At 39.5% G+C, this 27,649-nt stretch overlaps 1 protein-coding gene across 1 annotated transcript in view; it reads right to left on the minus strand.

Moving 5' to 3' along the window:
• Window positions 1-1,388: 1,388 nt before the first annotated feature.
• ARHGAP19 (Rho GTPase activating protein 19) overlaps window positions 1,389-27,649 on the minus strand; it is a 58,819-nt gene continuing 32,558 nt past the window's right edge. The window contains exons 7-11 of the mRNA XM_054581300.1: window positions 22,407-22,472; window positions 18,992-19,183; window positions 13,654-13,752; window positions 9,629-9,739; window positions 1,389-1,799 (exon numbers count right to left, since the gene is read on the minus strand). Of these exons, the coding sequence (XP_054437275.1) occupies window positions 1,683-1,799; window positions 9,629-9,739; window positions 13,654-13,752; window positions 18,992-19,183; window positions 22,407-22,472 (585 nt within the window). The 3' untranslated portion in view covers window positions 1,389-1,682. The remainder of the gene's footprint in view (window positions 1,800-9,628; window positions 9,740-13,653; window positions 13,753-18,991; window positions 19,184-22,406; window positions 22,473-27,649) is intronic.

Consider the following 27,649-nt stretch of genomic DNA (forward strand, 5'->3'; position numbering starts at 1 on the left):
CAAATTGGAAGGCCAAATGTTTTTTCCTTCTTCACAACTGCTGTTACAGCTGCAAAAAAAAAAAAAAAAAAAACCAAACTCCAGTACATATGGAAAAGAGGGTTGACACTGGACATAAAACCCAACTCTCCTCCCAGGGTCCCCTTCCCTTTCAGCAACAACGCAGCATTTTCAATAGTTTAAAAACAGGTCAGCCAACCATACTTTGCTGGACAACTGCTTCCCCATGGAAGGCCTGGCAGCTCCAGCACACGGGGTGGGGACAGCTCCACAGCTCCACTGAGCAGGCACAAAAGGAACATTCTCTCTTGGCACCTGCTGCTCGCCGGGCAGTATTTACACGAGGCCAAAGCCGTGCCCTTGCTCACCTCAAACACTGGTGAACAGCTAACCCAGTCAAAGCTCCAGCTGCGGCCCATCCCCACGCCCTCCCCGTGCCCATTATGACAAGGAGAGGGGCTATGCTGCTCCTTCCTAGAACTTGGGTGATAAGCCCCGCTGCCTCCAAAGGAGAATGTCCTCTCCTTTAAACCCTCTCAGCGCTGCAGAGGCTGCCGCTCACTTTCTCCCCGATTCCGGCGGCTGGCTCCCAGGAGACAGTCTAGCCCACACACCTGATCCCTTAGGAGGGCACAATATAATCCCGCCCCGAGGGAGTCATCCTGGACATCACACAGCCAGCCCCATCCTAGTCACACTCTGAGCTTCCACTACATGCAGATATTTCAGCAAACCTCTGCTCAGCAGCCAGAGACTCTCCTTGAGGCACAGTGATCTGGCACAGAGGTACTGGCCCCACGTGGGCACCAGAGACGTTCTAGGTTCAAGAGGAAACTGAACAAAGGAAACAAGCCCAGGAATCACACAATTATTTGGCATCACTGAGGAAAGAGGATCGGGGAAGGGAGAGAGAGTGGCGGGACAGAGGGATGGAGGGACATAATTTAATAATTAACATTTGTTAAGCAAGGGAAAGTGGTAGTGGGAAAATGGAGACAACTGTATGTGAACAACAATAAAAAAATGAAAAAAAGATCAAAAACAACAACTTGTTAAAATATTATATCATTCTGAATTCTCCTTTCTCCAAAAACCTTGCAATCTCAGGCCCAAGAAACAATGAGAAACTTCCAGGAAAGCTATGAATTCCTTGCACACAAATAAGGTATTGAAGAACACAGCCTCATGAGAGAAAGAGCTTTCCCAAAGCTAAAGGTGAGAAAGAGGGAAAGGACATCTGGCTTAGAGCCCATTTAGATTACAGGTACAAACAAATAGCTTTAAAAAATAAACAAACAACAAATAAACAAGAAATGACAACAAAAATACCCAACACTATCAAAACAGAAAAATCCAAAAAGCAGTTAAAAAATAACATCAATCCACTAGGATTGAGAGTACTTACAAAAAAAAAAAAAAACTGAGAGTTAAGCACAAACCTCGTATTTTTAAAAAATAAAATATGCCTACACAAATACACGGGATGAGCACTGGAGTCTGCCTGGTTCTGCCCACTGTCCGTGTGCTGTGTAAGCTGGCTGCCTGGTTAGTGGTTTCCCCACAATATTAAAAAAGAGAGAGCGAGCTGCTAGCACTGGTGCAGAGGCAGAGGCTGCAGAAGACATCCAGTGAGTGGGGTTAGTGGCATCAGTCAAGTCACAGCATTAATTAACTGTCACAATTCAAAACGCAGCAAGCAAGCTGCCAGTCCGAGCTGCTCTGCAGGCAGGAATGACACCAGCCCCGCTGCAGAGAAAATCCTGGGTAAACGGCAGAACTCTGGGTCCTTCAGGGGAATCCTAGGTTGAAAGAGAAACAAGAGCATTAAGCACGTTCAGAAATATTTCTTTTTGCAAACATCCCACCTAAAAGCCAGAGGATCTATACTTAGTATTTTCTAGCAAAGTTTGAGAATTGATGAACCTCTACCAAGTAAACCTCAATTTGTCCACTTGCTCTAATTTCAGTTCATTACATCATCTTTTTTTTTTCAACCACAGTTTACACTCAGTATCATTCTGCACCAGTTTCAGGTGTACAGCAAAGTGGCCAGGAAACCATGCCCTCTGCAGAGTGCTCCCCTGCTGCCCGAGCACCCACCTGGCCCCAGACCCGGTTAGCTCGACATTATTCACTATAATCACCATGCTGCAATCTGCATCTCTGTGGCTGTTCTGCAACTACTAACTCGTACTGCTTAATCCTTCACCTTTTTCATCCAGTCCCCAAAACCTTCCCCTCTGGCGGCTGTTAGTCTGTCTTCTGTACTATGAGTCTGTTCCTATTTTGTTCATTTTGTTCATGAGATTCTACATATAAGTGAAATCATATGGAATCTGTCTTCCTCTGACTGGTTTATCTCACTTAGTGTAACACCCTCTAGGTCCATCCTTGCTGTCACAAAAAGTAAGATTTCCTTCTTTTTATGGCCAAGTAGTATTCTGTTGTGTAAATGCACCACAGCTTTTTTATCCACTCATCTACTGATGGGCACTTGGGCTGCTTCCAAATGTCGACGACTGTAATAACACTGCAATGAATACATCATCTTAACAGCAACAACAGCTACCACTTTACTAAGTGCTGATTTTGTGCCAAACACTACTCTAAGCTCTTTATGTACATATCACTTATCCTCACAATAACCTGTGCAAGAGGTGATGCACTTGCCATTTTACAGGTGAAGAATCTGAAGCCTACACAGGTTAATATGCCCCAAATATCAACACTAACCCAAATGTTTTTCAAATTTGCATGACGTGGGATAACCTTTGGTAAATAAAGCTAACTGACGTTTGGTTTAATTAAAATAGATATGCCTTCAGGGTTATCAACATTAAATATGTTTCCGTATAACACCTTTGGGGATACAAGATTCTAGTGCTATTGTTTCTTTTCTTCCTTTCTTTCTTTCTTTTTTGCTATTAATTGTTTTTGAGGTTTGGTGTTTATACTTGTAAACTGGATTATAGCCTCAATTTTTCTAATTTCCTGCAATATTTGACTACAACTCTGCAAACTAACATTTCCAGTTTTTCTCCTACCCTTCTGACTGGGCATCACTGAGAACCAAAACAGCCCTCCCCCCGGAACCCTGCAAGCGAAAGTGGGTCAACTTGATGGGAACTACAGAGACATGACCACAACAGCTCCTGTATGGACAACCTTCATGCCTCCTGTTGTATGGGCTACTCAGAAAGATCACCAGAGGCATTCACACTGCAAACCAGGAAAACCTACCAGATTGCCACTGCCTGCCCTCGCTCTGTCTGAGGATGCTTTGAGCTGGACATCTAGCAATCTTCCCGACTGGCTGCCTTCAAAACTCGGAAACTGGGATTATAATCTGCTCTAATCATTAATTTTTGTTCTTTTCTCTTTTTTTGTCTCAACAGATGTGCCTCTTGTTGAATGCCTACACCATAACGTAGAGAACCCACCTGCAACACCACTTCCCAACATGAAACACAATTATTGAACTATAATGACCTATTTTCAGAACTAAGAGACCACTTAGATGACATTTGAAGTGATCTATCAACTCAGGACAGGTTCAAACCTGCTTCCAGCAGATAGCTCAAGATATTAAAATTATTTCACATTACCTAAATTTTTGAACTGACTCCTATGGCCCCTGAGATCACTGACTCAGTTTCAATGCAAGATTCCTCAAGTCTGGCGCAATGACTACAGACTGGACTTCAAACTTTTGCCTGTGTAATTATTACAGAATTTGCTACTATAATCCTATTTAGATGTATACTTTGTGGGTTACAATATGCCCTCCTACCCTTGACTTTTTACATACCAGCTACCCAGGCTGTTCAAGTCCTTGCCATTAACTCTGATGCCTCAGCATCACAGTGGACTGTAATGTTATTCCTGACAGTTGTTTTTCTTTTCGGTAATGCAAGTGTCTGACTTAAGCTTTGATTGCTGAGGCATCCATTTCAAAGAAACATCCACTTCAAAGACAGCTATTTCCAATAAACATGTGGCCAAGCCACAATGACTAGATAAAGAGCTAGGCCCCTTCCCCATGAGGCTCCTATGCTTTAGAGATATTGATTTCAGTAAGTAACCATTTGGGTCACTTGTTTTTTTCTCTTCTCACACTTTAAACTCCCACTCACATGTTTTAAATTCACCAATGAAGACTGAACCCACAAAACCCTAGGCCCCAATGAAAGCAGAACCCTAGGCCAGTGCACTCTCTCTCTACCCATGACCTTGCTATGTGGCCCGAGGTGGGCTGTGTGATTTCCAAGTCCTGTAAGTAATACATCTTTTTTTTCCCAAAAAAATTTCCTGATGGTAATACCTGAAGGGCATCTTGCAATCATAATAAGAACCACGATGGCCAATCCAACCACAACATTGGTTACTGATAGGCTGAGACCAGTACAAAACAGTACTGGTATCTACTAGACACAAGGCACTATCACTTAGAGGAAGAGAAAAACAAATTAACAGGAGGCCACAAATATATCCTTAAGTCTGGCCTCTGTCTTCCAGAAGACAAACTGGTTACAGGTAATACAGGTGAAGTACACATTTTAGTTTATATATAGTTTGTCAGTAAGAGACCAAAGGAAAAAGAAATATCTGTAGCTGTCCACTGGGTGTGTAGGCTCTGGGTTCCCTAGGTGGCGCAGGCCAAGGTCAGCCACCACCTTTGTTTTGCCCAGGGTCACCCAGCATGAGCTGCAATCTTCAGATGACTGCTACTTGTGCTGGGCTTGGAGGTTCCCAGGTGAAGCCATGCTGTGAACCTAGGCTGGCTGCTGCTAGTGCCAGGCCTGGGGCCACTCAGCAAGAGGTACAGAGGCCGGGAGCTTGCTGAGGCTAGCTGTTGCCTATTTAAGAAGATTTAGGTGTTGGGAACCATCCCACCTGGTTTCAGAGACTGTAGCCTCACCAACAGGCAAGAGAGCCAAAAGGCTGGAGCTGAGCAAGGAGACCTTGGGAAAACAGACCATTGAGGAGACAAAACCTGTTCCTCTGGCAGGGGCTGCGCCTTCACATCACCCTGGTTGGCTCCAGAGGATGGCTGGTTAGTCAATAACAGGTAAGACCCCTCGATGGCAGGGGCACTCTAAGACAGGCACAGTCACATAGGGGCCATCAGGGAAGGACTTTGGGTACACAGAGAAGGGGCAAAAGACCCTCACCTCTTGACTTTATCATGGCCAGAGTCCTCATTCTATCTGAAAGAAGTCTTCTTATCTCTTGGCTACTTTGCTCCACCCGCCTAACCGGGCCAATGATACAACAATAGAGGCAGATACAGTCCTGATCTGGATCAGGCAGTTTCAGGGGGCAATTAGGCCTGGAAAAGGAATGCATTAAATCCTATGAAACCTCTTTGCTAAGAATGCCCTCAAGTTAATGAGTACTGGTGTTTGGGGTCTGAGCATAGGATGAGTTTATTTTCCCAGGTTTTAGGGCTGAATATACCTCATCCTGTCTACCAGACCCTGACCTGAGGCAAATCTCTGTGTTCCTTCAATTGTTATCTATGATCTCTATCTGTTTTCTGTAAATACAGCCTTTAGGAATTGATTAATAAGCTTTGCATGCTGCTGAAACCCCTGTGCATATTGTTCTCAATAAAAGCCCCTTCAAGAGAAGGGCTTGGAGCATTCTCCAGTGGAGGGAATCTCCACCCCCTCACCTGACAGATGATTCATGTCTGGTACAGTTTATTTCTTCATCCACGGCGGCCAGGGGGACTCTGTGGGACAGGGTGCCCCTTCATTTAGGAAGATGTGAAGCATGAGCTAAGACAAGCCATTCACATGGAAAAACCACTGTTAACAGCTTGGGTTGGCCCATAAATAGCTTGGTACAGAGTCTTAGGGAACCACCAGGGCAGGGCAAACAGTGTAAGCCAGGTTGATGGTTTCTCAGGTAGAGCCCCCACCTGCTAGCTCTATGGTTCTGTGGCTCTGCAGGGGGAGGGTTCAGAAAAGGAACAATGACCTCTGACTGCTATTCTATCTGGGAGAAAGGTGTCCCCTAGCTCTCGCTCTGAAGCCAGACACAGCAGTTCCTCCCTGTATGCCACTGGTGCCTTTCAAGCTGCTACTCTGGTGCTAGAGCTCAGAGGGAGTGATTCTGAGTAAGTCCATGTATGGGTCCTTTAAGAGGAACTGCTTGGGAGTCCAACAGTTTCTTCTGTTGATTCACTGGTTTTTGCAGCCAGAAGTTATGGGGACTTATCTTCCTGGCACTGGAACCCTGGGCTGGGGGGTCTGTGGTAGTACTCAAACCCCTCATTCCAGAGATATCCTTTCTGATTTTTTATCCACCACATGTGGGTGTGGGACCAGCCCATTCCACATCTCCACATCTCCATCCCTCCTACCAGTCTGGATAGATGTAGTTTCTTTAGTTCTGTAGTTGTTGGACTTCCATTCAACTCGATTTCTGATGGTTCTGAGTGATAGTTTTCTCAACTTAGTTGTAATTTTGATGCAGTTGTGTGAGGAGGTGAGCTGTGTTTACCTATGCACCGTCTTGACCAGAAGGGTAGAATGGATAAGACTCTGACTACTGAAATTAATAAGTAGGTACCTGCACTCACACATACACTCTCACGCACACATACCTTTATACCTCAAATACCAGAGATCCACAATAAATAAATATAAAGGTCTTCAGTAGTAACTTGCAAGAATTGCTTAAGAACCCAGCACATTGGCCTCCAGGTATAGAGAGACCTTTTACCTCTTTCTTAATTAAACTGTCACCCAGAATCAACTCCATGACCCACTAGATCAGCAATTTGCTTTAAACAGGGACACTCCCCGTCGCTGCTCAAATAAATAAGCAGGTACTAATTCAGTGGTTCTCATCTGGGGATGATTTTGCTCCCTTCCCCCCAGCAGACTTGGCAATGTCTGGAGGAATTTTTGGTGTCACAACTAGGTGAAGGGTGCTACTGGCACCTAGTGGGTAGAGACCAGGGATGCTGCTAAATATCATACAATGAATACACAGGACAGCCCCACAGCACAGAATTATTGAGTGCCAGTTAGAGAAACCCTGTGCTATGTAAATGTCTTCTGGAGTACTATTAATGATGATAAGTTGCATTATCTTCAAAAATATTTGTTCCTTTTCTAAAATCGCCATCAATAAAATAGAGGGTTGTATTCATTGTGTAAAAAAAAAAAAGATGGTACAATTAAATCTGTGAGCTTGGTGACTGAAGAAAGTTTATATCTGGAGATGCAGGTGTGGACGCAGTTATCACACAGAGAGCAGAGCTGAGCTGTTAGAGTAGGCCAAGCTGCTAAGAGGGGGAAAAGTAAGAGCAGAAATGAACAGAGATCTTAAGATAGAGTGCTGAAAAATACGAAGAGGTGGAAGGGTAGGCAAATGACAGTAAGCTACTGCAGAGAAGGAAGAGAATTAAAAAGGAAGGAGGAGAACAATAGTGTAACATCTTGTGTAACATCATGGCAGCCAAGGAAAGCATTTCAAGACAGAGGAAGTGACCACGGCAAAGGTAAAATGCAAATGCCATCGCCTGATCCAGTGGAAGGTCATTCGTTATCAGTGGGCCTCCACTTTTCTGAATCACTAACATTTTTAAGAATCTAATAAAAAATATTCTCTCCTCCAGAAAAATGCACACATGTGCCTACATGTAAAATTGCATCAACAATACCAGGAACTTTATTGGAGCTTTATAAAGTCCACGGTTAACAGGTCAAGCATCTCTGCTCTAAAACTTCTTGGTAAATTAGTCCATTAAAATAGCTTATTTTTTAAATGTATTTCTTCAAAAAGCAGAGCTCTCAATAATAAAGACTTAACTATTTCTTGATTATCTTAAAAAATGAAAGCAACAAAAGGTGTAATTGGTACAAAATAATGTATCCTTCAAAAATACCTTACACGTGACTTTGACTTATGGATTAAAGTCAAACTATTTAGACACACATAACTCAAACACCAATCATGCCTCAGCCAAAGAGCCCAGCCTAGAAATCAGAAGCAAGATGGAAGGAAAAAAGTTCAGGTAAGTAATTCAAGGATAAGGAGATTGTACTGAAATCTAATCTTTTAGAGCACTATAAAGATTTATCCATAAAGGCTGAGCTTTTGTTCTCTTTCTATTGCTGATGTCTCGATAGTAATTATGTTCCCGTCTCAGAGAAAAATGAGCATGTCAAACCAAAGATCACTTCAGCTGCCATGCAAGCCTAATAAAACAGACCAAGTCTCATCGAATTTTCCTTACTAACAATTAGGACCACTTGTTTATCCTTTAATAATCACAATGTGCTTCCAAAATGTTATTTCAATTGAGCCTCTTAAGAAATATCTCAAGTACACATAACTACTATCCTCATTTTCGGAAGAGGAAACTTGGGCTCAGAGAGAATGGATGGTTTTCCCCGGCCAGAGGAATGATGACTCAAATCAGGTCTAACTACAAATCCCCTGGTCTTTCCTCAGAGGAAAGCTCAGTAGCCACTGCCTTTTACCAGAAAAGCCTGGGCAACCAGCAATCCCAGCACTAACTAATCCTCTTTGTCCTAAACCTTCAAAAACATCCTGTGTATGATTGCCAGGGTCTGTCAACATGAGCTACCTATCTGGAAAGCTTCACTGAATAAACAAAGCTGAAGTCTACGACCAAAAGGAGTGTAACTATTCCATGTTCACGGAGCATATCTATACTTGGTGGCACAAATGAGTTAACATTTGTTTTTAATTTGCTTAACAAGTACTCTGAAGATACTTTACACGCGTCCCATCTGTCCAAGAATACAGGCACCAGGTGGGTCTATGTTCCCAGCTTGGCCCCTCAGCACCTGGGACAGTGCTGAGTAGATGCTCAATAACCATCTGCTAAATGAACTCAAGGGCAAGGGCCCAGCCTTGTAATTTTTCATTGCTTCTAACTACAACCACTACACTGGGAATTTTAAAAATGCTATTGACTGTCTAGATGCAGAAAGGAACCACATTCAGTAAGAACACAGAAAAAATACAATTAGTACCTTTTTTCCCCTCTTTCTTCCCCTCAGGCCATTTCAATATTGTTGGAGTCATCATGGCAGCTGGAGATCCAGAAAAGAGCTGTAACAGGAAAATTTTATAGTGGCTTAAATATCCTATGTCATTCCTATAGATAGACTTTACTAACAGAGGAGTTATTTACTGGTTCTATTTCAATGTGAGGAGTTTTACTGACATATTTATATCTCATTAACCTTAACTGGTTTTCTTGCTGGCTTAACGAAGTAAACACGCCTGGGATACTTTGGAGGATTCCTCCACAGGTAATGCAGTGCCAGGTAGCCTGGCTCAAATGCTACCCATCCTGTGGAATCTCCTAGTAAAAAGCGCTCCCTCCAGCACTATGTCCATGGAGCTCTTTCATGGTATTTGTCTTCTCTGCTTATGACTGGCCCTATCTTCCTCGAACTCAAAATGTGTTTGTTGAATGAATCAATAAAAACCTACAGAAAGATGACAGCATAAATGAAAGGATTAATTGAGGAAAAAAGCATACTTTACTGAGAAACACAAAGAGATGACAGTATATCAATTTTCCTCCTTTCTACAAATGTACACATACAAAGAGGAAGTATACAGAATTGTATCTTACTAAGCTGATATTTTCTTTGCTGGCTCTCTTCAATTCACCAGTGGCTAGAGATTCCGGAGTAGGGGTCTTGTTTTTCTTTTCTGACATCATTTGATTTCCCAGGACCTTCCGCTGATTTAGGAAGAGAAAATATTTGATTTATAAACATCTGTTACATCTATATTATAGCTATTCTGGCCATCAACGCTAGTTTCTTAGGTTAAAAAAATCTCAGCTTTCTGATAAGTTCTCCCAGGCCATCTCATACAAAGGAGAGTAAAACTACGTTACAAAAAAAGAAAAAAAGAAAAAGAAAACCCTGAAATTATGGCCTTCCTTTAGGTGATCACTTTACCTCTATGTTTAAAAAGACTGTAGTGTTAGAAGCAACTTTACAGTTGATTTAAACTCACTAATACTGGCAATTACAGTATGCTTCTGAGACCATAAAAGAAATACCAGTTACTTACTTGTTAAGAGAAAGAGTCCTCTCCTCCCCTCCCAACTAGAGTATTTACATTGGGTCCACACTAAGTCTTTGCTTTCCTGTCATGTCCTCACACAGTAATGGAAAATTTGGAGGAATTCTATACAAGTTTCGAATAGAGCCACAGAGGGTACAGGTTTTCTTAAGAGGGACACATGACTATAGGGACATACAGAGGAAGACTAAATGCCCTTTCATCTCTGAACAGCTTAGAAGCTGATGTAACCTAATGTAACAGCTGACAGTGACAATTCCATCATCTTTGGAGAAATCTTCCCTTTTTTCTTCTTAGAGAATAATTTGAATTCCCAAAAAAGAACCTATGAAAACTAAACATTAAACTCTGCAATTTAAATATTACCAACAATGTGGCTCAGTGGATTGAGCACTGGCCTGCAAACTGAAAGGTCGCCAGTTCAGTTCCCAGTCAGGGCACATGCCTGGGGTTTGGACCAGGTCCCTGGTTGGGGGCCCGCGAGAGAGGCAACCAGTTGATGTTTCTCTCTCACATCAACGTTTCTCTCCCTCACTTTCTCCCTCCCTTCCCCTCTCTCTAAAAATAAATGAAATATCATTGTTTGTGTTTTTTTTCATTTATTTATTTTTACAGAGATGGGAAGGGAGGGAGAGAGAGGGACAGAAACATCAATGTGTGGTTGCCACTCTCGCACCCATGACTGGGGACCTGGCCCGCAACCCAGGCATGTGCCCTGACTAAAAATTGAACCAGTGATCCTTTGGTTCATAAGCTGGTACTCAACCCATTGAGCCACATCAGCCAGGGCAATAAATAAAATCTTTAAAAAAAAATATTACCGGCAATATTCAGAATGTTCTGATGTGATAAATTATTTACATGAGGGAAATTTTAGAGGAAAAAAGTCTGCCCCCCCCCCAAAAAAAAAGGAATCAAAGTAGGACAGAAATAAAACAGCTAAAATGGAAATGTTTGGCTGACTGACTCTTCAGAAGTCAGATAGCACCTCAGGGCAAGCTGAATTAGGGATGCCAAGAGCCAAAGGACTGGATGTAAAGCCTCCAGTGAACTTTTTAAAAGACTCATTCCATTGGCATTGAGCTGAAACCTATACCTATTATTGGCTCTAAAGCCTCTTCATTTATAATGAAAACACTTTACCCTCCCTTTTACCCAACTGACTAACATTTGTGTTTAAAATTTTTCCAAAATGTTTCATCTTGATAGAAATATAGACTATTATAATTCTAAGGTTCTAAATTCCCTCTCAATAAAAAAGTGGACAGCTGCCAAGAGGATACTATATATTTACATTTCAAACAATTAGCAACACATGTAAAACCAACTGCAGAAGCGCTCACCATGAAAAGAAAACTAGACCCACCTAACTTCAGTGAAAGAAACATTGGTTTGACTGACAGAAACTTTTCTTTGACTCTAGCTTTTCTGGTTATCAATCATCTCCGTGACAGGGAAGTCAGCGGGAATGATAGCCTTCCAAGTAAAATGAACCAAGGATGTTCACTTTACCTGCCACGTCTAGCATGTGAATGCACTTCCAGGGTTCTAGCAAAAGGAATTTGTTTAATTATGGTAAAATATATATAACATAAAATCTGCCATTTTAACTACCTGCAAATGTACAGTTCAGTGGCATTAAGCACAATCACCCTGTTGTACAACACTCACCACCATCCATCTCCAGAACCTTCCCGTCACCCGACACGGAAACCCGTACCCGTTAAACAGTAACTCCCAGCTCCCTCATTCCTTGCTCCTGACAACCACCCTTCCACTTTCTGCCTGAATGAATTTGACTATTCTAGGTACCTCATGTAAGTGTAATAATACAACATTTGTTCTTTTGTGGCTGGCTTATAACACTTAGCATAATGTTTTCAAGTTTCATCCATGTTGTCGCATGTGTCAGCATGCTTTTTAAGGCTGAATAATGTCCCACTGTGTGTATATGTCACATTTTGCTTATTTGTTGATGGATATAAGTGGCTTCCACCTTTTGGCTATTATAAATACACTACTATAAATATAGGTGTACAAATATCTGTTAGTATCCCTATTTTTAATTTGGGAGTCGGGGGGAGGGAATATACTTGTATACCCAGACATGAAATTATTAGATCATACTGTAATTCTATTTTTAATTTTTTTAGAAACCACCATACTGTTTTCCATGGTGGTTGCACCATTTTGCATTCCCACCAATGGTGCATAAGCATTCCAGTTTATCTATATCATACCAACACTTGTTTTCTGTCTTTTTTGAGAACGGCCATCCTCGCGGTTATCAGTTGGTATCTCACTGTGGTTTTGATTTGCATTTCCCTAATGATACGTGATATTGAGCATATATTCATGTGTTTGTCTGCCATTTGTATCTCTTCTTTCTAGATATGTCTATTTAAAGTCCTTTGGCTATTTTGTAATTGGTGTTTTGTTTTTTGTTCTGGAGGGGGTGCTATTATAAGAGTCCTTTTATATTCTGGATAATATTAGCCTCTTATCAGATACATGTTTTACAAATATTTTCTCCCATTCTGTTTGTTGCCTTTTCACTCTGTTAATAGAAAAGGAAATTTTAATGTCAAGCAAACCTAATGTTCCAGAGGCTATTGGCCCCAGTGGATCAGGACTGAGAGTGAGTTCTAAACTTCTAGTAATGATATTACTTAGGACCAAAATTAGAGTTAGATGAAATTGCAACTGTTAACAATTGCAGCTTACTGGAAAAAAATATATATATTACAGGGTATATACATATTTTTAGGGCACAGTTTTTAATTTTAAGCAAGGAGCTCCTTAATTGTTGCTAGATTTATAGATTTTAATAATGCTAAAACAATATTTAAAAGAAAAACAGTAGAATACAGAAAAGTGCTAATCTTGCTCCAAGTTAACCAGAACCTTGCCTTATTTTAGTTATGTCTGGAAATTTGAACCCCATCACCAAGTTATCTACTGCCACCTGATGACAATATCCCTTAACTGCGGGTCCAGTAGCCCACAAAGACCGGGAAATTGAATCTGCGAACAGTGATAGCAGCAACAGCTCAGAAGTACATGTTGTATTTGTTTTAAAAACAAGATCTGTAATGAATTTGACACAAAGTAAGAGTATACAACAACTGATCAAATATTAAGCTCACAAAAATTTGAGTTACCTAAAACTCACAAAATCCATTATCTAACAGTTTTCCTAGTCTCTCTCAATCTTCTCACTCCTCCGTAACTTCAGCAAATTGCATAATGAAGTGTGTAGCACGAAGCAGGTCATGAAGCAAAAGAGACTCTCTACACAGCTCAGGAATAAGGACTCTGTCCTCAACCCCAAAAGAGAAGGATGAGGCTTTATTTCTTTTATTCCTCACTTCTCCAGTCACAGAGTTTCTCTGACTTGAAGCACAGCAAATGCTATGAAAAATAAGTCTTTCCAAATTCTATCCTTATCCCCTTACAAATGAGCCCTTGACAGGACTCCAGAGAATAGGAGAAAACTGTTTATGCATAAGAGTGCTCCAAGTGTCCAGTTTTCTCAGTCAAGGCTGAAGCCGAAAACACACCTACCTTAATGAGGCCACTGAAAGACCGTGAACGGGCTCTCTTCTGTACCTGAGGAGTAGAAGGCTCTCGCCCTGGCGTTTGGGTCACAGGTTGCTTATTAAACTAAAAGAAAACGTAGGGAACATTTTGTTAATATTCTCCCATCAAGAGATAGCATTCTGTGACAACCATATGAATAGCTAAGTGTAAATACCAAGAAAAGTCAAGGAATAAGTGAGTCTGTGCATATGCCAATTAGTAAATAGGGTGACGAGCAAAGCAGAAAGGCAGAAATGATGCTACCAAAAACAAGTCCAAATTTATTAAATTAACTGATGGTTAATTAAATTAAATAGTACACACCAAAAAAAAAAAATCTAATTGGAATCAGATCAAGTTTCTAGAACTAGATCTAACTACCAGTTTATGACAAAGACAGAGGACAGAGGGACATCTTAAACAACACCACAAAGATGCAACCAGCAAAATCCAGACTGTGGAAGATAAGGAGATAAACAATCTGATTTCTTTCGCAAATGAAGTGTGGGGGCAGGGGGTGGAGAGAGAGAATACGTGTGTGCGTATTTAAAGGTAATGCAGTATCCTGGATTGGACCCCAGAAGAGAAAAAGGATATGAGTGGAAAACTGGTAAAATCTGAATAAAGTCTGTAATGTTAATTGTAATGTACCATTGTTGAATTCTTAGTTTTGATAATGTTAACATTAGGAGAAGCTGGGTGAAGGGTATGTGAGAATTCTCTGTACTATCTTTGCATTTTTTCTCTAATTGTAAACTATGTCCAATTCAAGAGTTTATTTAAATAAAGAAACTTTGACAATTTTTTTAGGGGGGAACAAGAGGGATGAGAGAGAAGGAGGGACGTATATATTAAAAGAAACCTAGTAGATGTATCAACGACAACAAAAAAATGAATACCCTCAGGCCATCTCTAGGAAAAAATCTGCAATGAAATACTTATAACAAAAATGTATAAACTAAAAAATGACCTAATTTCCCCAAAATGCCCAACAGAAGTTAAACTATATATACATTAGGTGATATATGATGAAATATTATGCAACCATTAAAAGGTGTACAGCCTTTTAATGACATAGAAAATGTTCGTGATATAATTTTATTTATTCATTTTTTTTAAATCCTCACCCAGGGACTCACTTATTGATTTTTTTTAGGGAGAGAGGAAAGGAAGAAAAGAAAAAGGGAGAGAAATATCAATGTGAGGGAGAACCATCGACCATCAACCAGTTCTCCCTCACATTGATATTTCTCTCCCTTTTTCTACACATCTAGACAGGGGACCAAACCCACAACCAAGGCATATGCCCTGACCGGGAATTGAACCCTCAACCTTTCAGTTTATGGGATGACGCTCCAACCAACTAAGACACAGTGACCAGGGCCATGATATAATTTTAAATGAAAAGGGTAGGATATTCAAAAATTAAATATATATTATAATCTCAATTAAGCAGAAAAAATTTGAAATACACAAGAAACACTAGGAGAAAATACTCTAAAATTATCAGTGGTTATCTCTGAATTATAAATAGTTTTTATTTTCATCTTTATAGACTTCTGGAGTTGGCAATATTTCTATAGTGAATATTTATTATTTTTATAATTATGGAGGAAAAGTTAGGAAACAGTAAAATTACAGTTTCTTCTATAAGAAATGGCTGTATTTTAGAGGTCTTCCGGTCAAGATGGAGGCATAGGTAAATACACCTCACCTCTGTACACAACTAGAGCAAAAAATACAATTAGACCACAAAACAAATATCACCCAGGAGTGTCAGAAAATCAAGCTGTGTGGAAGTTCAGCAACCAAGGATTTAAAGAAGCCACATTCACCCAGACAGGTAGGAGAGGCAGAGTCGTGGAGAGACTTGGAGAGGCATGAAGAGGCGCAGAGAGGCATGGAGAGGCCAGGAGACAGGAATGGGCAGTCGCACTTCCACCTGTGGTAGGTAAAAAATGGAAGGGATACCTCGGGAGTGAGGGATGCCAGCCCCAGTCCAGACCCCCCAGCCCAGGGTTCCAGGACCAGGAAGATAAGTCCCCATAACTTCTAGCTGTAAAAACCAGTGGGGATTGGGGCAGCAAAAGAAACTGTGGGATTCTCAGCAGACTCCTCTTAATGGGCCCGCAACAGACTTAGTACTTATGCGGACCACCCCACCGGGACTCAGCACCAGGACAACACCTGGTAGGGCACCAGTGGCATATGGGGAAAAAGTGAGGTATAAGTGCTGGGAGAGAGCTTCCTCCTGGGCAAAATTCCAGAGGCCTGGAAGTGACATTTGTCACCGCTGCGAGCCCTCCCCAACACACAGCAACAGAGCAGTGACACAGGTTGCCCCACCCTGGCAATTACCAAAGACTCTGCCCCATTCAACTTAACAAGAGTACTTTTCTACAATACACCACACTACTAAGACAGCAAATCAAAGTAGTCCGCCTAATACAGAGAAACAAACTCAGGGAGGCTGCCAAAATGGAAAGACAGAGAAATACGGCCCAAATGAAAGAACAGAACAAAACTCCAGAAAATGAGCTAAATGAAATGGGGATAAGCAACCTATCAGATGCATGGTTGAAAACACTGGTTATCAGGATGCTCCAGGAACTCACTGGGTGCTTCAATGACATAAAAAAGACCCAGGCAGAAAAAAGGTTTCATTAAGGGAAATAATAAAATATCTACAGGGAATCAACAGTGGAGTGAAGAAGCCGAGAATCAAATCAATGATCTGGAACACAAGGAAGGAAAAAACATCCAATTAGAATAGGAAGAAAAAGAATTTAAAAAAACAAGGATAGGCTTAGGAACCTCTGAGACATCTTTAAACGTACCAACAAAATCCGAAACATATGGGTGCCAAAAGGAGAAGAAGAAGAGCAAGAAACTGAAAAGTTATTTGAAAAAATAATGAAAGAAAACTTCCTTAATTTGGTAAAGGAAATAGACGTAAGAGTCCAGGAAGCACAGAGAGTCTGAAACAAGAAGGACCCAAAGAGGCCCACACCAAGACACATCATAATTAAAATGCTAAAGGTTAAAGATAAAGAGAGAACCTTAAAAGCTGCAAGAGAAAAGCAGAGAGTTGCCTACAAAGGAGTTCCCGTAAGACTGTCAGCTGATTTCTCAAAAGAAACCTTGCAGGCAAGAAGGGACTGGCCAGAAGTATTCAAAGTTGTGAAAAGCAAGGATCTACAACCTAGATTACTCTATCCAGCAAAGCTATCATTTATAATTGACAGGCAGAGAGGGTAAAATTAAAGGAGTTAATCATCACCAAGCCATTATTATATGAAACGCTCAAAGGATTTATAAAAGAAAAAGAAGATCAAAACAATGAACATAAAATGGCAATAAATTCACAACTATCAATAATTGAATGCAAATAACAAACTAAGCAAACAAGCAGAACAGGAACAGAATCATAGATATGGAGTTCATTTAGAGGGTTATCAGTGGGGAAGGGGAAGGGGGAAAATGCGGGGGAAGGTGCAAGGATTAAGAAGGAGAAACTGGTAGGTACAAAATAGACAGGCGGATCTTAAGAACAGAATAGGTAATAGAGTAGCCAAAGAACTTACATACATGAACCATGGACATGAATTAAGTGGGGGGACTGCTGGAGGGAATGGGGGTACCAGGTGGAGGGGAGCAAAGAGGAAAAAACTGGGACAACTGTAATAGCATAATCAATAAAATATATTTTAAAAAAGCAAGTAGCAGTCTTTTTAATACAGGCAGGAGTTTGCAGGCAGGTATAAGAAAATGCTTATGCTGTAATAGTAACTGAAAAGGGAACAATAAAAGAAAGCATATGGTAAAATCAAACTATATAAAAATATATCCATACAAAAAAGACTGAAAGAAATAGCCAAAATGTAAACACTGGTGGGGTGAGTGATTTTATTTTCTTCTTATCCTTCTCTATAATTTCCTATTTTTCTTAAAAAAATTAAAAAGAACAAGCAAAAATAATGTTAAGATTTTTCCCTTGTATTATATTTAAGCCCCAGTGCTCCTGATAAGACACCCTCCCTACTCATCCTACCTGAATTGCTATCTTAGTCTCTACCAAGAACCAAATCACTACAATGCTTTGAATCTGTAATAATACTCATCCAACACCCTCTAAAATTTCAGTCATACCACAATTTGCTAGACATTAAAGTAATTTCAAAGAGAATGACAGAAAATTTCTCTTAAGGGGCTGTGTCAATTGTTAAAAAGAGCTCAATTCAACATTTTCTGAGCATTTGTTTATGTCTGCCCTTATGCTTGAGATTAGGTTAAAGGAAAAATTAAAAACACACTCTTCCCTCAAGAAGGTCCCAGCTGAATAAGAAATCAAGAGAATGCCCTGGGTTGTATGGCTCAGTGGGTTTAGCATCGTTTTGAGAACCAAGAGGTTGCTGGTTCGATTCCCAGTCAGGGCACATGCCTGGGTTGCAGGCCAGGTTCCCATTTGGGGGCATGAAACAGGCAACCGATAGATGTTTCTCTTGCATATTGATGTTTCTCTCCCTCTCCTTCTCCCTCCCTTCTCCTCTCTCTAAAAATAAATAAATAGAATCTTTAAATAATAAAAATAAAAATAAATTTCAAAAAAAGAAGTCAAGAGGCTAACCTTGCCTGTTCAGCTACAATTCAAGAGGGTCTGAGATAAAATAAATTTCCTGAGAAAGAAACCAACCAAGTCATCAGGATTTACTCAAGTTACACGTTGAGTCTCAAAATGGCAAATGAGAGACCTCCCATAGCTCCAAAATAAACAAACTTAGTCATTACAATTCCTATTTCTAATATCAGACAAGACCCTTGGCTAACAGTGTTTTCTAACTGCAAACAACTCACTAAGAACTTCCACTTTTGCTCTGCTATGCCAACCACTTTACATAGATTTCCTCTAATCTTTACAACATGGGCATTACAATTACCATTTTACAAAGAAGCAAGCTGAAATTCAGAAAGGTTATTTGCCAAAAAATATGAAGGGCTTAAACTCTGGGATGATATACTTGTATTCTAACTGCTGGTTCTCTCTCAGCAAACTTGGTACATGACCAAATTGGAGAAACTTTAACCTCACTTGGAGCCTTCTGTTTACCTGGAGAAATCCCAGAGCCTCCTCTCCTCTCTTTAATGGGGGAGTAGTACAGAGATCACATTGAGGTTTCATAGAGGTTTGCTTTCATTGCTGAGCCAAAACTTGGGCCAGCAAAGGCCAAAAACTAAAGTGAGATTCTTAACAATATTCCCCAGTGATTCTACAACCATGATCACATTCCTGAAGCCCTGTCACTGTTTCCCTGCTTTCGGGCACCTGTCTGATAAGCTGTTTCTTCTTTGCCGACTCTGGCATATTGTGAACGTGTTGGAACAGCTCTCTCAGTGCCTCTTCCGTGCGCTGCTGGGTCTCTTCCTGATGACAACCGGAATCCGTCCGGTTCCGTTTCTGAGATTTTGCCAGTTGGAAGGGTGTAGAATGACATGAAGTTGTCAGATCAAGGTCATCCTAGATAAAATTTAAAAGTAAATTAATATATCCTACGAGCTTTGTTTTCAGGTTCCCACAACCCTGGAGCTAAAAGAAGGGTAGGGGTATGGGGAACATGGTATATTCTTACACCCAAGAACAAGGAAAGTGTAAAAACTATTATTGGCCCTGGCCAGTGTGGCTCAATTGGTTGGAGCATCGTCCCATAAACCAAAAGGTCACAGGTTCAATTCCTGGTCAGGGCACAGGCCTGGGTTGAGGATCTGGTCCCCAGGAAGGGCACATGCAAGAGGCAACTGATCAATGTTTCTCTCCCTCTCTCTCTCCCTCCCTCCCTTTAATTCTCCCTAAGCATGTTCTTGGGGGAGAAATAAACATCTCTTCAGAGTTTATATAAATTTTATTTTTTAAAAAATAAAAACTCTTATCAGATAAAGAGAAACCTATAATCATAGACTATATTAATAGCCAATCCCATGACCTGCCCAGAGAACCTAAATTCATGCAGGATTATTACAACCAAAAGTTATACAAGAGTTCAGTTTTCAAAGCATCTTTTACTCTCATGTAATTTTCACTGCTATCCTATGAAGTAAACAGGGCAAGTGTCATCATTCCCATCTGATGGAAGAAAAAAACTGAAGTTAAGCCATATGTTTAAACCCCGCTGGATACTAAAGTGACGGACCCATCGTTGAGCCCAAGTGAACTGACTGTGGGCTGGTGCGCTTTCCCACACATGACAGTATGATGTAACAACTACACAGCAGTAGCAGAGGAACAAAAACAACTCTCTAAGAAAAGTCACACCCCAGTTAAACAAGTTGAAATCAAGTACTGTTTTCCTGGTCACATTGACTATTTGCTAAATGAGACACAGAAACAAACAGGAGCAGAAAAAAGTGTAAGATGACAGCTTTAGTTTCTAAACCAGGCAGACTACACAAAAATTACCAAAAAGTAATTGTGAAATTTTTTTAACTTCTCACTTTTAAAGTTCAATAATCACATGTAATCTTGTTAATAAACACCACACATTTGCTTTCTAAGCTCATGTGGTCTCAAGTCTTTTAGCTATTTGGTAGAGTGTTTGTTACCTTACCAGTGAACCTGAAATAAAACCGTATTACATAAAATTGTACTTTTATTACCATAAAATATTTAATACATTTGCCATCTACAGACTATTTATACCATATGCTATAAAGATGCATGCAGGCTTTATGAAAATCTTTAAACATACAGCATATGCCATCAGTGGAGCTCCTCAGAAAGCAGACCATGTGTAGGAGCATTTTTATTTCAACATATAACTTTATTCTCAGTCTTTTTTCTTATCTCAAATTAAATCTCCTGAGAAAGAAACCAACCAATTCATCAGGATTTACTTAAGCTACACCCTGAGTCTCAAAATGGCAAATGAGGCCCCTCCCATGACTTCAAAATAATCAAACTTGGCCACTAGCATTCCTATTTCTAATGTCAGACAAGGTTCTTGACTAGATAATTTTAAACTCCAATAAAAACATTTTATTTTCCATGGCTTTAATTTGATTTCATACTTTAAAACTCCATTAATGTTTTTTCTATTTTCAGGTATGTTTATTAAAGCTGGGGGCAGTGAAACAAGGAAGGGCATAGGAGAGAAGTGGCAACAGGAGAGAGTCCAGGCGGGGCAGCTTTGGCTCGCTAGAAATGTTATAGAAAAGAAGTTTGTTTTCTAGATTCAGCTGTTGATACATATGTATTTATTGACACTTTGTTGTTCATAGCTTGGGTCTTCTCCTTTTTGTTAAATAAGTCCCTTTAATGTCCCATATAATAATGGTTTGGTGATGATGAACTCCTTTAGTTTTTTCTAGCCTGGGAAGCCCTTTATCTGCCCTTTATTCAATTCTAAATGGTATCTTTGCTGGGTAGAGCAACCTTGGCTGTAGGTCCCTGCTTTTCATAACTAAATATTTCTTGCCAATCCCTTTTAGCCTGCAAAGTTTCTTTTGAGAAATCAGCTGACAGTCTTATGGGAACTCCCCTACAGATAACTAACTGCTTTTCTCTTGCTGCTTTTAAGATTCTCTTTATCTTTAACCTTTAGCATTTTAATTATGATATCTCTTGGTGTGAGCCTCTTTGCATCCATCTTGTTTGGGACTCTCTGTGCTTCCTGACCTTGCATGTCTATTTCCTTCACCAAATTAAGAAAGTTATCTTCCATTATTTTTTCAAGTAGATTTCCAGTTTCTTGCTCTTTCTCTTCTCCTTCTGGCACCCTCGTGATGTGAATGTTGGACTACTGAAGTTGTCCCAGAGGCTACTTACACTTTCCTCATTTTGGGGGGTTTTTTTTCCTTCTTGTTGTTCTAATAGGTTGTTTTTTCCTTCCTTATGTTCCAAATCGTTGATTTGACTCTCAGCTTCATCCACTCTACTGTTGTTTCCCTGTAAGTTGTTCTTTATTTCAATTAGTGCATCCTTCATTTCTGACTGGATCCTTTTTTATGTTGACTGAGTTCCTTGAGCATCCTTATAACCAGTGTTTTGAATTCTGCATCTGATAGACTGTTTATCTCCATTTTGTTTAGTTCTTTTGCTAGAGCTTTGATATGTTCTTTCATTTGGGCCCAGAATCATGGATACTGAGAGCATTTTTATGGTTGCCAGATGGGAGGGGGCTGTACAGAAATGGATGAAGAAGTGAAGGGATTAAGAAATACAATTTGGTAGTTACAGAATAGCTATGGAGATGTAAAGTACAGTACAGGAAATGGAGTAACCAAACAAGATATACGCATGACCCATGGACATGAACAATGGTGTGGGAATTGCCTGAAGGAGTGAGGAGTGCTAGATGAAGGGGAACTAAAGGGAAGAAATTGGGACAACTGTAATAGTATAGTCAATAAAATATCATTTAAAAAAATAAATATCTTAAAAATAGAAAAGAAAAGAAGTGAGCCTAGGTGAGGCTTCTTTGGCTCACTGAAAAGCCAGAGAAAAGGAGTCTTGGAGATAGGTTCAGGGGGTAGCCCAGGACAAGCTGCTGTTGCCCATTGCTCCCCTGGTTGCAAGTCTGGTGCGGTGCTAAGAGATGCCTAGAGTTTAGGAGATACACCCCTGAGAGGGGGGAAGAAGGGGAAGGGAAAGGTGTAGGTATGTTCCCAGGAGGGAGAGCACACTAAAATTCCATTAATTTTAATTAATATTCTCCTTGTTTGGTCTAAGAGCAATTTCCTATTCTTACCTTTGATGCTTGAGTTCTGGAGCCCAAATAGTGCAACCTGGCACACTCCCGAATGTAAGCAGGGGCCTGGGCAGGTTATAAAAGAAATCCAAGACAAAATAATTAGTAGTGTCTAAAATTCTTTTAAGACTCAAGGACAGTGGTTCTCAAAATAATTTGACTGCCAGAGTACTTTGGAAAACAAAAGGTCTTCAAAATGCCCTATTCTATAGATTCCACCAAAAAGGTAATTTCAACAAATCTGATGGGAAACTGTGAGAAGATACCACTATAGTTGTTTCTGTTTTAAGAATCAAATATGGCGTGAACATTCTCAAATGAGCCAGAAACAAAAATATAGATATTTGTAGTAATGCTTATACTTAACCAAAGCCACTCCTAAAATTCTTACAAAGTATAAATGGTCATATTTTAATATCACTGTATAGAAAATACCATTTGGAATTCCTATGCGGCAACAACAGATATGGAAGAACTTAGCTTACCGATATATTGCTCAAAATTCTATAATAAGAAACCTGATACAGTCCTAGTAGAATTATAAAATAATATAACCACTATGGAAGAGACTTTAGCAACATCTAAGAAAATTACATTTGCATTTACCACTTACCCAGAAATCTCACTTCTGCAAATCTATACTGAAGATAGAACTTCAGAAACACAAATACATTTGGGTACGATGAATCAAAAGAGTAGACACACCTCAAATATCTACTAACAGGGGACTGATTGAATGAACTTTTATACATCCATTCAATGCAGTCCTATGCAGTCATTAAAAATGAAAGAAGGAAGGGAAGGTGTGAAGGGAGTGAGGAAGGGAAGAAATACTTTGTGAACTGACATGGAGTGATTTCCAGGATCTACTGTTGTGACAGTGTATAAAGGACTTGGGGAAAAAATGAAGAAGAAATAAGAATATACACATTTATTTGGTTTTACAAAAAGAAACACTAAGGATAAACCAGAAAACAATGCAAATAGTAAAGAAAAGAATTAAGATTTCTCTGAGTATACCTTCTCATATACTTTTGACTTTTCAACCATGCAATATACTATATATTCAAAAAATAAAATTAAATCCAAAGGAAAAAAGGTAAACCCTAAAACTGAACACAAAGAGAAAAAAATGAATATATTTGTATATCAAATTGATAATACAAGCACGGAGAAAGGATGAGCTCACCTAAATTTTGAAAACTGTATTTTAACTACACATCCTTAGTGAGACAGTTCCAAGGGAAAAGAAACTGCAGAGAAATCTTAAACTTCCATCAGTAGGTCTATGGAGGTTTACTGTTAGTAGTAACAGTTGTATTACTTTGATACTAATTTATGTACATCACAGGATAAAACAAATAATACACATAAATGCTATGAAAATCTGGAATTTACGATGTAATAAAAGAGATACAAATATAAGGTAAACAAATCAAGAGAAAGCTCTGTAATATTAAATATAAATTGGAAATATTAAAATGAACTGATTTTTGCTTAAAATTTTAATCTACTTCCTTGCCCTCAAAGAGCCAATAACACCCCCAGAAACAAACAAACAGAAAAAAATGAAGTGTTGAAGAAACCAAGGCTCCTTACAGAAAATTATTGATTTCAGGCCCATGGTAGGGCAAGAATAAAGAGAGCCGGGGATACTTTCCTTTTACTTTTTTTTTATTGATTGATTTTTAGAGAAGGTGGGGGAGAGAGAAACTGATTTATTGTTCACTTATTTATGCATTCATCGGCTGCTTCTTGTATGTGATCTGACCGGAGATAGAGCCCACAACCTCGGTTTACCAGGACAATGCTCTAACCAACTAAGCCACCCAGCCAAGGCAGCTGGGGACATTTTATGCCAAAAAGGAAACACTCGAAGAGTAACGGGGTCCTGTCAAAGAGACACAACAGGAACTAGCTTTCAAGGACAATCACTAGCCAAATTTGGGACAATCTGATATTCCAAATTAGTGCGAAATTGACAAACACTTTGAATAACTAAAAATACGTGAGTCTATAGTGACACTGATAAAAGAGAATTAGACAGAAAAAAGGAAAACTCTTCTCAAAAGAAGAAAGTCAGCTAATAAGATCAAATAATAGAATTAGAAAATCACTATTTTATAATACACAATGTAATCATAGAGTCCAGCAGGATTATCAATAGATTCTAAAATCATTATATTAGGCAATCTCCCTGCAGGTTACTTACTGTACCAATGGGGAAAAATACGTATCTTTACATTGAGATATGCGGCAGCTAGCAAAATTAGTGTCACTAAGGGTGAGGCAATTTGACATTCTGTGCTTTGTAATCTGATGCAATATGATACAATACAATATATACAAATATCTTTGCCAAAATTGCTTAACTTGAATCTAACTTCCGTTTACAGGGACTACAGATATATAGAAGAGGACAGAGGAACAAGCTACGTGACCTTGAGAAAACAATAAGACTACTTTAGAATGTGGAATATTCTAAAACACAATTGGCCTGAATGCCTCAACAAATCAATGACATGAAGAAAAAGCATGACTGTTTCAGATTTTTAAAATGACACAATAATCAAAAGTAATTCATAAACCTCAATTAGATTATGTTTTTAAAAAGCAGCTACAAAATATAATCTGAACACAAATGAAGATATTTGAATTTGCACTAAATATTAGCTGATAAGAAATTATTATTAATTACCTTACATGTGAAAATGGTATTGTGACTAACAAGAGAATATTCTTATTCTTTAGGAGATGCATGCTTAAGTATTTAAAGTACAATGATGTCTGCAATTTACTATCAGTGGTTCAACTGCAAAAAAAAAATGTATAAAAATATAGAGATAAAGCTGAACATTTGCTGAATCTGAGGGAGAGTTATATGAATGTTCACTGCTTTATTCTTTGTATTTCTCTCTATATTTGAATTGTTTTTAAAAAAGTCTTGTGACTAACATATCTACAGTTTAATCTTTAACTTGAAAACTATAAAACAGAGCTAAAGACTAAAAGTAACTTCCTCCAAACAAGGATATGACAGAACCCACACCACCTATTCTATAAACTTCTATAAACCATAAAGGTAGCCAGTTCGATTCCCAGTCAGGGCACATGCCCGGGTTGTGAGGCAGGTCCCTAGTTGGGGGGATGCAAGAGGCATCCAATTAATGTATCTCTTGCACATCAATGCTCCTCTCCCTTTCTTTCTTTCTCCCTCCCTTCCCTTCTCTCTAAAAATAAATAAATGAAATCTTTTTTAAAAATAAAATAAAAAAACAAATAAAAACACTGTCCCCAAAAGATAATACAGCTGAAGGGAAATACAGAAAGGGAGCCAGAAATGGATTGGTTTCAATTAAAATTTGGGGGTCTTAAGCATTTTATAATTCATAGGAAACAAAAGGACTTCCCAGATAAAATGAAAATTGGCCTTACCCGTACATGAGGGCCCCTAGGAAAAGATGTGGTGGCTCATGTTGGAGAGTGATAAAATTAGACTGCGTCACACAACAGAGGACAGAACTACAAATAGCTAACGGAATTTTAGGGAAATGGTAGAGCAGGAAAAAAAAAAAAGAACACAGAATGAGGCAACAGGATAGAAGGATCAAGGGGGTAAAAAGTCCACACAAAGAAGCCTGAGAACAAGAAGACGCAACAGAGCACAAGAACAAATCTGGAGCAAAACAGGAGCCCAGAATAAGTGACAGAGCACACAGAACAAGCAACCATTTTTCATCCAGGAGAAAAGCTCAGGGAAGGACATAATCGGCCAAAGTGGTAGAGCACGCGCCTACAAGGATACCAGTTCTGACCCAGATTGAAAGAGAAGAGACCTAAGACTAACATAAATCTCAAAAAAACTTACTGTCTCTCCTTTAGTGATCAACAAAGGCTCAAACAGTGCTCATAATAGACTGGGAACAAAGATAAAGTAGCAAACAAGAATCAAAACTGCAAGGATGAGAAGCTGAAAGAGGAATCACAGGAGACAAGAAAAAAAAAAAAGAGTAAAAACAGAGCCTGAAAGACTCTAATCATTCGATTTAGTACCAAGCTGAAGAACATCTAGGAGACTACTCTCTAGTTTTATCTCTAAAGTTTGTATGAACTGTACTCTCAAAATCCTCTACAGTGATTTGTTATCTTACATGATAAAAAAAAAAAAGGCAGGGGCAGGGGGCGGAGGAGGGGGGATACTTTGCTAGTGTGATTAAGTTAAGGGCCTTGCAGTGGGAAGATTATCCTAGGTTATCAGGGTGGGTCCAATATATAAATCACAGGGGTCCTTAAAAGCAGGGACCCTTTTCCAGCAGTAGCCAGAAGGAAATGTGACTATGGAAGAACAGTCAGCGAGATGCAACATTCATGACCTTGAAGACAGAGAAAGGGGACCATGAGCCAAGGAACGTGGACAACCTCTAGAAGGGGAAAAAGGCAAATAAACAGAGTCTCTCTTGGAACATCCAGAAAAAAATGCAACCTTGCCAACACCTTGATTTTAGCCCAAGTATATAATTTCAGTTTTGCAAAATGAAAAGAGTTCTAGAGATGGAGGGTGGTAATCATTGCACAACAATATGTGTGTAATTTGTGAACAAAAAACGGGGGTTCTATGACAGGAACCTCACTGGGTGATCTGATTGTAAATTTCTAACTGGGAAAGTCAAGGTGGGTAGTCACGACCAAGGCCTATATCTTCTTTACTAAAAGGTTTTTAAGCAAGCCCTGTCCATTGTCCTTGTGTCTAGGTTAATATATCTTTGAAATAGCAGAAGCAACACCCCTTGAAATGGTATTAACCCTCAAGAAAGCACATAATCTTGTTCACTATCCTGTGATCCAATCCCTGCCTTGCTTTCTCCCCACCTCCATATAATCTTCCTTACTTTCCTTCCTTAATTTCAAATGCACAAAAGAAGCTACAAAACAGTTATTCTCTGGAACAGTTTGAGATCTTGCTCCTCAGCATATGTCATCAGTTTGGTTCAAATAAACTCATAAAGACTCTCTACAGGTTTGGACGCTACTTACATGGACAAATTAATGCCACTGAACACAGTTAAGAGGGTAAATTTTGTCATGGGTATTTTACCACAATAAAAAAAATTTAAAGAAACCAGAATTGGATTATCTGGAAAATTCTCAGCCTTTCCAGATGGCAAAAGATGTTAAAATTAAGAAATTCACTATCAGAAAAGTGAGCACTAAAGGCAAGTCCAAGGATGTGACTGTGCAACCTT

The sequence above is a fragment of the Pteronotus mesoamericanus genome, unplaced genomic scaffold (genome assembly GCF_021234165.1).
Source record: "Pteronotus mesoamericanus isolate MK-2021 breed Mesoamerican mustached bat unplaced genomic scaffold, CSHL_Meso_final contig_657, whole genome shotgun sequence".
NCBI lineage: Eukaryota > Metazoa > Chordata > Mammalia > Chiroptera > Mormoopidae > Pteronotus > Pteronotus mesoamericanus.